We start from the raw sequence: 11,566 nt of genomic DNA, 5'->3' as shown, positions 1-11,566 counted from the left end.
GAGGAAGGAGAAGGGCGAAAGAAGGGGGGGGGGGGGCGGGGGGGGACAAACACCCCGCCACCCCACCCCAGCCGGGAAAAAAGGAGAACCCCCGTAAAAAAAAAAAAAAAAAAAAAAAAAAAAAACAAATTACTATTCTATTCTGCAAAGCTGTACAAACTTTTTATTTTTGAATTATCCTTCAGTATTCCCTAAAACCTAACCAGGTAACAATCAAAGTTGAAGTTCTTGCTTCCCATAAACCTGAATTTTCTCCTTTGCCATCAAAGCCTTTTTATTGTAAAGGCTTATGTTAATTTTCTAAGTTTGAATACATGTATAATTCTACAATAATACATTGTGCTTGAATAGTTTATTTTCTACTCACAAAGGGTACAAAAAGATACTAAACCAAGCTTCTCACTAAGCCTGGTTAATAGAGGTCTCAAATAATTTTCTTTAAAGGACTAAATGTCATCCTCGTTTCTATAGCGGAAAGAGCATAGACTTTAGAGTCAGACAGACTTTGTTTCAAATCTTAGCTGTGTCAATATGTAACCTTGGGGAAGTCATGTAATCTCACCACCACATCTTCCCCCTCTGTAAAAATGGGGTATATACCATGTTTAGTGGTTGCTGAAATTGAATTAATAGATATATAAAGCACCTTACAAATAATGGGCAGTTCACAATGGTGGCCATTACTGTTGTTATTATTTGTCACTAGACTAACATAACTTTCCAGTTTAGTTTTTATTTTGAAGTTCTATGGTATTATCATGCAGCTGATAAATAATTTTGTCCTTAATATGCTTGCATGTCATTGGTGGATGAGAAATTATTACTCTAATATTTGAAAGGTGTTGGGGGTTCGTCAAGATGAGAGGTATGATAAATATAAGATGCCATTGTTTTTACCTGTACTTTCTTCAGGGTATCCTGTCTTGGTAGTGAATGGAAGAGGGCCTGGTCCCTGGGGCAGTGCAGAAGGCACTTTCATCATCTCACTCACTGCAAATGTCATGTGAGGTTTCATGGAAGTATTAAGAGATCCAATTAAGAAGAATAGTTCTGAGTCTAAACCAGCCCAGAGTGGCTTCTCTAGGGGAAACTCCCCGCTCAGCTGGTACGTTTGTGTTTGTCATTAGGGACACCTTGTATCTCAGGTGCCTGCCTTCAGACATCTGCCTGTACTGGCTTCACACAAATCCACATTTAATAACACTCCTACTGTTATTTATAGGCTTAGTTATGTTAATAAGATTGTTTCACTGAGTTCTTTCTCTTATCCTAGTGGCTAGTGGTTGTGGAAAGAGGAGGGGTTAGAATGGGAAATGAAGTGTTAGTTTAAGGGAAGATTAGGTGTTATGCTATCATGCATTGCTTTTCGCCTTTGTGCAGCCCTGAATCTGTGGAGGCTAGTCCAGCAGTTAATGAGAAGAGCGTGTATTCCACTCATAATTATGGGACCACTCAGAGGCATGGGTGTCGAGGACTGCCTTATGCTGTGAGTATGCATTTGTTTCTCTCCAGAACAGTGATCTTCCTGGAGTGTAATCCATTCTTATACATTGTGACTTTCTTGAAATGTTTATATGCAGCATGACGAAGTTGCCCCTTTTGCACTTCCCTGACTCCAGCGGACGTCTAGCCCTGCATCATTGTTCTTGTTTTTATGTCCCAGTTGACCTTGGCATTTTGTTTTATCACTTTCCTGGTTGAAGCCAAAAAACGAAGGGTACTACTTTCTTCTTTCTTTCCATATGTACCATACTTTAGGGGAGAGAGGGGCCAGTGTTTGGACACTGTTGATTTAAAAAATCTTATTTTCAGGATCATAATTACGGAGCCCCTCCTCCTCCGACACCTCCTGCTTCTCCCCCTGTCCAGACGATCATCCCTCGTTCTGACCTGAATGGCCTGCCGTCGCCCGTAGAGGAACGCTGTGGAGACAGCCCGAACTCTGAAGGAGAGACTGTACCTACCTGGTGTCCTTGTGGTCTTTCTCAGGATGGCTTCCTTCTCAACTGTGACAAGTGCAGGTAAGATCCTGTTCCATCTAAATTTAAGTCTGGGTTGCTGGGATTAGGGTTTCTTACAAGTAGGGAAAAGCTCAAAGTATTCTTTCTTGTGTTTGTTAATGTAGATGATTCCTTAGTGCTCCTTGGCTCGAATTCTCTGCACTAGGTGAGAATTGCTGACAACAAGGAATGAGAGATTGATGTTAAAGCTATTGAATTTGATATGAAATTTAATGTCCTGGAAACATTTGGTAGGTGGGAGGGAGGGGGTAGCATATGCAGAGACACTTCGCCCATGTGTGCTATGATGTGATGCATGCTGTTGAAAGGACTACTTTAAGTTTATTTTCCCTCTTTAGGGGAATGAGCAGGGGGAAGGTTATTAGACTTCATCGGCGGAAGCAGGACAACATATCAGGTGAGCGGAAGATGGATTAGGTCCACAGTTTGACATATAAATATTCTGTGATCTGAATGTTCATTTTAAGAACCTCTCTTGGCCGGGTGCAATTGATCACGCCTGTAATCCCAGCACTTTGGGAGGCCAAAGCAGGTGGATCACCTGAGGTCGGGAGTTTGAGACCAGCCTGACCAACATGGAGAAACCCCATCTCTACTAAAAATCCAAAATAGCCAGATGTGGTGGCGCATGCCTGTAATCCCAGCTACTCGGGAGGCTGAAGCAGGAGAATCGCTTGAACCCGGGAGGCGGAGGTTGCCATGAGCCGAGATTGCACTATTGCACTCCAGCCTAAGCAACAAGAGCAAAACTCCGTCTCAAAAAAAAAAAAAAAAGACCCCTCTTACAAGTTCCTATGGTCCCCCAGCCAGCTCTTTTCACAGAAAGAGATAGAAGTCCTCTCAAGACCACTGTATAGTTCTCTCATTGTAAACGAAATGTATTGGGAACATTTTAGCCCTGTAGCAAAGTATTCCTTGTGAACACCAAAAACATGGATCCCTCTTTTAAAAATTAGCCAGTCTCAAATTGTTATAGATTGAGTCAGTGAAGCTTAGAGACTGAATACAAGGGGAGAAATAGATACCATGAGGAATAGGGTTTATATGCTTAATGCCAATGACATAGAATCTTGTTTTCATAAGGAAGATGGGTACTTAACGTTGCTTCACAGATAATGAGAGTTAATAATGTAAGTAATGACTTACTGCATGTGGTGCACACCTAAAACAATAAGCTACTTTTAATGTACTTTTGAGGCTATTAGTACCTGAACTAATAAATCATCGTTTTTCAGGTGGGGATAGCAGTGCAACAGAAAGCTGGGATGAGGAGCTTTCTCCTTCCACTGTGTTGTATACGGCAACACAGCACACACCTACAAGCATCACCTTAACTGTTAGAAGAACCAAACCCAAGAAGCGGAAAAAGAGTCCAGAAAAGGGTCGTGCAGCACCAAAGACGAAGAAAATCAAGGTATGTAGGGTAAAAATAAATATAAGTGTCTGAAGTAGCTCAAATTTTGGAGCAAGAATGCACCAAAATTCTTTTAAGAAGTTTGATCCAGGTATTTGAAGGGCCACTTTTGTTCTACTTGCAAAAATCAGCTAATCTGTGTTATACACATGTAGACCAACCTCTCTTCTGCCACACCATATCATCACCACTGGCTCAAAGTTTCTTCTACTCCAGCCCCCATCCCAGGTATGAAATTCCAGCCCTACCTGGCACAAGCCCATATGTGTTGCAGCCTCAAGTCTAGGCTTCCACTATCCTTACAGTATCTCCCCACCTTTCAACCCCAAAGTACAGTCTGAAATTCTTGTCCTGGTTACATGCCTCATGTCTTTGGGTTGATTGTTTTTCCTTGTTTCAAAAAAAAATAAAAATCAGGAAACATCTCTTGAATGCTCTAGGCTTCCTCAGTGTCATGGTCACTTTCCTGTATTCTCAGCTAAAAAGTCTCCGGGAGAAACTTCTTCTGGTTTGTGTTCTTTCTTCCCCATCACAGCAACTTTGTTGCTTCTAGGTGACTTGTTCACCCCTTGTTAAGGGGATTGGTCTTTGTTTCCTTCTTAGTTGCAAAACTGGTAAATCTGCAACTTTAAAGTTTTTTTATTTACTTTTTCTCTTAGTATCAGAAGTGCATATAGGATTTAAGAGACGCATGCTCTTCCCTGTTAATTACCTAGCTTCACAGTAGAAAGTATTAAAATTAGTCTCAGAGTTCATTGGCCTTGAGCTACCCCTATTCTTGATAATAGTTTGGGGAATTCCATTGTATTTTTTACCTAGAGAAACGGGGACAGAATAGAACACTAGTTTGTGCCTTAGTTTTAGTCTCAGATAGGTATAACTGTCATTCTTGGTACCAAGTTTTGTTTGTTCTACTTGTTTTCCTCCTTGGGATAGGCATTTCGAGAGGGATCCCGGAAGTCCTTGCGGATGAAGGTAAGGGGTAATCTTCGCTGATGCTGTGTTTTACTTCACTGTGATCTTGCATTTTGGTCAGCTTCTTTCTTGACATTGATGGTCTGGGAATCTTGGAGTCTGCTTTTCATTAGTTTGTAGTTGTTGCCATTCAGTTTTCATAGAGCTTTTCTCCAAAGTAGATTTTCTTGGCCATTTTCTGAAATATTTTCCCTTTCTGTAATCAGCCTTCATTGATTGGTTTTTCATGCATTGCTTTTGTAGGGGGTAAGTGACATTTTTCCAAACAACATGAGGCTGGTATGTTCTGTCACTGTGATTGAACTCAACCTTAGGAGTGGAGTTTTCTGGTAATGATATAGGATCTCTTGTGCATCTACCCTAGCACTGTGTGGGCTTTAATTGCAGAAAGCTTGTATTACTGATAAGAATTACTGTTTTCTCTTAGCATATCTGTTTGGTGGAAAAGACTTAGATAATGCTAGCGTGTTTCTTAAGATATCAAATAAAAGAGTTTATGAGGTATGACTTTGTAAAGAACTTGGAGAATAGAGCAATTATGTGGAATGGTTTAGAAGAACTGTTAGGTGCTGGTTGATTAAAAACAGTTTGCCAAAAGGAGATTTGATTATGCTGTCTGGTATCCTCCTTTACCTATGTGTGTATATATATATAGGAGGAAAACATACCTCCCAAATTATTACTGAGGGCTTCAAAGCATTTAATTAGAATTAAATTCGAGTTTATAAGTATTTATATTCTTAAATGATACAAAAGCAGGCTCTTTCCTATTGAGAGTTATAGGGCATAAACATTAAAATCTTTTGTAAGGCCAGGCTCAGTGGCTCATACCTGTAATCCTAGCACTTTGGAAGACCAAGGCAAGTTGATCACCTGAGGTCGGGAATTCAAGACCAGCTTAGCCAACATGGTGAAACCCCATCTCTACTAAAAATACCAAAATTAGCCAGGCATGGTGGCAGGCACCTGTAGTCCCAGCTACTTGGGAGGCTGAGGCAGGAGAATCACTTGAACCCAGGAGGCGGCGGTTGTAGTGAGCCGAGATCACGCCACTCCAGCCTGGGTAACAGAGCAAGACTCCATCTCAAAAAAAAAAAAATTCAGTAAGGATAAGCTTTTTTGGGATTGCTTTATGTGCGGCACCAATGTGACTGGTGTTAGCAAAGATTACAGGTAGCACTTTACCTAAAGTTCGAAGACCTCACTTAATATCTATAAACAGACTTGCACATACCTGTGAAAGTGTTGGGAGACCATCAGAGGCCTGGCATCAGAGGCCTGGGATGTGTCTTGGAAGACAAATTAATCATTTCTTTGCTGGATCTGTCTCCTGCAAGTGGCCAAGTTTGCTTTAGCTGCCCCTTTATTTTTGTCTCATTTGCTTAGAGAGGGGCCTTTTAAATAGACTTTGGAGGCGGATAATAGCCCTAATCCCGGCTACTAAATGCTTTTCTCTCATCAAGCAACTATCATAACTCATCTCCAGAAGCTCAAAACCTTTTGAAAGCTATAGACTGGCTCTACCAGAAAACTGCACATAAACCCCATATTTTGCTTTCAGTTTTGGGAGGTTGATAGCCTCATAGGTGTGTTAAAATTTAGACAGAAAAAAAAAAACAATTACTAGTCATTTTGAGTCTTTTAATTCTAAGTTGAGTTATAAATTTTATGCTCAGAATTACTAGTTTAAAATTCCTCCAGTGATCCAGGTGGGAGCCGTAAGAATTAGAAAAAAAATATCATTTGGATTTTTAATCCCAGTGTCAAGAGCAGCTTCCCTACTGAAGACTTAATTGTAAATCAGGGTTTCTCAGTCTTGACACTGCTGACAGTTTGGACCAAATCTGTGTTGTGGAAGGGACTGTTCTGTGCTTTCAAGATGTGAACAGAATCCCTGGTGTCTACCCACTAGATGCCAGTAACACTCATACACTCAGTTGAGATTATCAAAAATGTCTTCAGATATTACCAAATGTCACCTGGGTGCAAAATTTCCCTCAATTGAGAACCACTGCTCTAAACCCAGCTGAGGTAGAGTCTGTAATGCCTTGAAGGATGGGACAGCAGAGTAAACACACAGTGAGATTAGTAAACAATGGCAAATACTGTGACAGAGGCTTCCAGAATACAGTACACTTACCAAGTCATAAGTTTAATGATTGCTACTTAAAGCTGGGAATATTGTTTGAACACTGCCAATCCCCCAGTCTGTAAGCTCCGTTAAGCCTAAGGTTTTGCACTATTCTTTTGCATAACTGCTACTGATGTCAAGCAGGTAATACTCTGATTGTCAGTATGTTGGCCTTACGTGTTTCTTTAGATCCCTCTGTTTATTTTTCAGTCTTTTGGACTCTAGTAAGAAATGTGGAAATAATAGTGTTGATTTTTTTTTTCTTCCATACTCCTGTTCCTTGCAGAAAGGATAGTAGACAATAATCAGTCAGCAACAGTGATGCAAAAGTGGCAAAAGAAAGTGTGATGATAAGCATCCGTGTTTTCTGTGCCATTCATGGAAAGTATATTTAATTTTGTTGTGCCTGTTTGCAAGTTTAATGTGGACATGGATTTTCAAGTAGCTTTGGTACTACAGTGTCTTTTCCTTCTAATCATCACTAGCATGATATCATTACTGTCAGTGTTTGTTTTGTTTTCTGATGGCACTTAAGTCTTGAACACCATGGAGGAGAGCATGTATTGGGCTTAAGCTTTGTCTTTGTAGCTCAGGCACTGTCTGCCTAGGAAGCTGTTCCTGAGTTGTAATCTTTTCTCAATACTGTCACCATAGAGGGCAATGGTTTTCCTAGAGGAGTATAGCAAAGTACCTCTTAGACATTTTCTGTATTCTCCCTACCTACTCCTCTCCCCTCACTTCACCTCTTCAGATTATTTAGAATGTGGTAATTTAAAATGTTGAAAATAGGGTGTTAGAAAGATATACTCAAATAATAACTTTTTATATGGGCAGTAAGATTATGATTGGATTGATGAGATTGACTGATTAAGGTCACATGTAGGTTTAGAAAGAACATGAATTATGAAAATAATAAGTGACACAAAAACATTCATTCTCCTGGAGAATAGTCAAAAAACCAGTTTGGGCTAACACCAACACAGAGTGAGTATGAAAAATTTAAGCAGTGGTAAATGTGAGGTCTCTACTGTTCATTTTTATGAAGATTTTCTTATGAACTTGATGTCAGTCTTTTGGTAAGAAAATTGATTTTTATGACTTTAAAATGGTCATAAAATCACAGTGATGGGGTAAAACTATGATTCCAATTAATTTCTTACTTTATAAATGGAGAAACTGAGCTTCCCCGTTTAAAGAAGTCGTTCAAGGTCTCACCTCTCATTGGTAACAAAAGCATGATAGAAACCAGATCCTCTGACTCCCAGTCCATTACTCTTTTATGCCACATCAGTTGCCAAGTGATAGATTTTCTCTGGAACCCCAACTTGTCCCACCCCCATTCCCAACCCCCTATTTATGCATGGACTTTACTAACCTCCCTGAATTTGTTTTCTACAGAATTCTCCCTCTGAAGCACAGAATTTAGATGAGAATACAACTGAGGGCTGGGAAAATCGGATAAGACTATGGACTGACCAGTATGAAGAAGCTTTCACTAATCAGTACAGTGCAGATGTACAGAACGCCCTTGAACAACACCTACATTCTAGCAAGGAATTTGTGGGCAAACCTACTATTTTAGACACTATTAATAAGACTGAATTGGCCTGTAATAACACAGTTATTGGTTCCCAAATGCAGGTAAGCACCAAAGGGTTGAAGACTCTCTTAAGTATCTGAAATTTTAAGAACCCAGAAAGAGGGTAATGGATTGGAATTACTGTTCCTTCCAAATGTACAAGGCCATAGAATAACAGATTAGACAGGTGTTGATCATATGTAACCAAAAGTAAGTTATATTAACTGGAAACTATCTGGATACATATTTTTAAACTACCTTTATTTATAAAAAATAGATGAATTGAGGCTGTGTGCAGTGGCTCACTCCTAGAATACAACACTTTGGCAAGAAGCCAAGGTGGGAGGATTGCTTGAGGCCAGCAGTTCAAGACCAGCCTGTACAACATAGTGAGACCCTCTCTTTACAAAAAAAATTAAAAGTTAGCCATTGTGATGGTACACACCTGTAAGTCCCAGCTACTGGGGAGGCTGAGGTGGAAGGATCACTTGAATGAATTTGAGGTTATAGTAAGTTATGATTGTTGCACCACTGCACTCCAGCCTGGGTGACAAAGTGAGACCCTGTCTCTTTAAAAAAAAAAAAAAAAAAAGATGACTTAGTATGGGAAATTTTGTATAACCTAGGTAGGAATTATCTAAGATTTATAGGAAGTTAAGCATGTTCTTTCCCAACTTTATTAGAGATAGAGTCACTGAAATTTTAATCATGGTTTTTTGTGTTTTTGTGTTGTTTTGTTTTTGTTTGTTTTTTGGGTTTTTTTATGTTGCCTTTTCTGGGGAGGCAGTTTCACTAGATGTAGCATGTCTCTTAGAAAAATTGAGCTTTTGTCACATTTTAAAATTTCTCATCATTGATCTAAATAACATACAGATAAAACCTGAAAATGTTAGCATGTTTTCCTTAATTATGAAATAATTTGAGTGTCTACTAAGGTGTTCTTGCTGTTGTTTAATGTTACTGCTCTGGTTTTATTCAGTTACAGCTGGGAAGAGTCACTCGTGTTCAAAAGCACCGGAAGATCCTGAGGGCTGCAAGAGATTTGGCTTTGGACACTCTTATAATAGAGTATCGTGGGAAAGTCATGTTACGACAGCAATTTGAGGTCAATGGGCATTTCTTCAAAAAGTAAGAACATCATTCATTGAGCAGTGAGGGCTAAGGTAGACCTGGTTGACCAGTGTTGTAAAAATCATTCTGTTTGATAGGATGCTCTTGGGAGAAAAAAAATCACAACTCAGATAAGCTCACGCCTGTCTGCTATTTGTAGAGAAGTACAAGTAAATCTGCAAATTGTTTAATGTATAAAGTGACAACTTCTTTCCAAGCCAAGCATTCCTTGCTTTGTGCTTGTTCTTTAATCAAAAGCAGACAAGCATGTGATGTTTTCCAAGTTTAGGCATTGTAAAAGACTGCTGCTGCTTCTCTCAGCATATGCTTCATATTTGGAGTCATGGGGTGGCCTTCTTTTTTGTGTTGAGAATTACAGGAATTTTAATTATATCCCTAGACCATACCCCTTTGTGCTCTTCTACTCAAAATTCAATGGTGTAGAGATGTGTGTGGATGCCCGTACTTTCGGTAATGATGCTCGGTTCATCAGAAGATCATGTACGCCAAATGCAGAGGTAAGATATCTGTAGCAACTTCCCTTTGACTGGAACCATCAAATGACAAGCTTACTGAAGAAACAGTGTGAAAACTTCACTCAGATAAAGGTCTGTAGATAATAGTCGTGATATTTCATTGTGAGAGGTGAAAAACAAAAGTAATGGTGCTTTTATACTGAGAAAATGGGAGCAAGGAAAGAATTTTCTTTAGAGAAGGCAGAAATAGAAAAGAGCAAGTTAGCATTTGCTAAGGAGAAAGCTAGACTGAATAAGAAAATCAAGTGTAGTTGTATTAAAGAAATTGCCATACGGTGTAAGTAGATGTCATCAGGCCTAACTAAGTTATTTGGTTGTAGCTTCTTTAGATTTTAGTAAGTAGTGTTCTATGAGAGGATCTAGGCATTTCTAGAATTCATTACTCAGAGCAGCCACATCAAATAAAGCAAGAAAATCCACAGAGCTTTACTTACTGGCTAAGGAATTTTAATTCTCTGGTGGAGCTAGAAACAGCTATAAGATGTGAAAGCGGCTGGGCGCGGTGGCTCATGCCTGTAATCCCAGCACTTTGGAAGGCTGAGGCGGGCAGATCACAAGGTCAGGAGTTCGAGACCAGCCTGGCCAACATGGTGAAACCCCGTCTCTACTAAAAAAATATATATATATAAAAATCAACTGGGCATGGTGGCATGTGCCTGTATTCCCAGCTACTCAAGACGCTGACACAGGAGAATTGCTTGAACCCGGGAGGCAGAGGTTGAGGTGAGCCAAGATCGTGCCTCTCCACTCCAGCCTGAGCAATAGAGCAAGACTTCATCTCCAAAAAAAAAAAAAAAAGATGTGAAAGTAGAGATTTTTACCCTGATTTCTAACATCTCAAGGTTTCTCCACGTATTTCAAGAAGTATCATAAATTTTCAAGCCAGTACAGTATAATAGTTTCAGATAAAAAGATTGAGTTAAATAAAGATTACCATAACTCTAAAATGGAGAGAAAGTATGGTTTTTTTCTGTTACGGAAAGTTCATGGTCTTTGTGAAAAATCCAACCAGATGCCTTTTCACACAGGTGCGACACATGATTGCAGATGGGATGATTCACCTGTGCATCTATGCTGTGTCTGCCATCACCAAGGATGCTGAGGTCACCATAGCATTTGATTATGAGTATAGTAACTGGTAAGATCTCAAAAACCTTTCCTAACATGAATGTCCTTGTCTTATATATTAAGCTGTTCACTCTAGTCTGCTTTGTTTCTTGCCTTTTCCTTTGTTTACTTAATCTTTCCATGACTAATGAGTTTTCTGCCTAGAAATTGTAAAGGAAAAGACAAGATTTTTTTTTTTTAGAGATATGGATACCTTACATGATACTGCTCACAAGTTTCCTGACAAAAGTGTTTTCACTTATGCCTTTTTAGCAAGAATAGCAAAATGGATATATATGTATGAGACACTCCTGGAAATTATAATAGCATCCTGTTGTTATGCACTGAGTACTTATGTCAGAGACCATATAAAGTGGGAATTTAGGCCAGGCACAGCGGCTCATGCCTGTAATCCCAGCACTTTGGAAGGCTGAGGTGGGCGGATCACGAGGTCAGGAGATCAAGACCTTCCTGGCCAACAGTGAAACCTTGTCTCTACTAAAACTACAAAAATTAGCCAGGCGTGGTAGCACGTGCCTGTAGTCCCAGCCACTCGAGAGGCTGAGGCAGGAGAATCACTTGAACCTGGGAGACAGAGGCTGTAGTGAGCCAAGATCGCGCCACTGCACTCCAACCTGGCAACAGAGGGAGAGTCCATTTAAAAAAAAATACAGAATTTAATGTGTTATCTCT

At 39.7% G+C, this 11,566-nt stretch overlaps 1 protein-coding gene across 4 annotated transcripts in view; it reads left to right on the top strand.

The window, feature by feature from the left end:
- Positions 1–11,566, top strand: part of SETD5 (SET domain containing 5) — an 83,521-nt gene that overhangs the window by 37,555 nt on the left and 34,400 nt on the right. Inside the window, exons 5-14 of one of the 4 annotated variants that reach the window (XM_025375495.1) lie at positions 1,381–1,486; positions 1,870–2,021; positions 2,126–2,166; positions 2,360–2,418; positions 3,257–3,435; positions 4,372–4,410; positions 7,940–8,182; positions 9,100–9,248; positions 9,631–9,748; positions 10,795–10,904. In XM_025375495.1, coding sequence (XP_025231280.1) covers positions 2,364–2,418; positions 3,257–3,435; positions 4,372–4,410; positions 7,940–8,182; positions 9,100–9,248; positions 9,631–9,748; positions 10,795–10,904 — 893 coding nt within the window. In that variant the 5' untranslated portion in view covers positions 1,381–1,486; positions 1,870–2,021; positions 2,126–2,166; positions 2,360–2,363. Of the gene's footprint in view, positions 1–912; positions 1,106–1,380; positions 1,487–1,812; positions 2,022–2,125; positions 2,167–2,359; positions 2,419–3,256; positions 3,436–4,371; positions 4,411–7,939; positions 8,183–9,099; positions 9,249–9,630; positions 9,749–10,794; positions 10,905–11,566 lie in introns of all 4 variants that reach the window. The other 3 variants (XM_025375492.1, XM_025375494.1, XM_025375493.1) reach the window with 3 other exon arrangements.

Source organism: Theropithecus gelada, chromosome 2, assembly GCF_003255815.1.
Source record: "Theropithecus gelada isolate Dixy chromosome 2, Tgel_1.0, whole genome shotgun sequence".
NCBI classification, from domain to species: Eukaryota; Metazoa; Chordata; class Mammalia; order Primates; family Cercopithecidae; genus Theropithecus; species Theropithecus gelada.
Note: the sequence above shows the minus strand (reverse complement) of the source record. Positions and strands in the feature narration are given on the sequence as shown.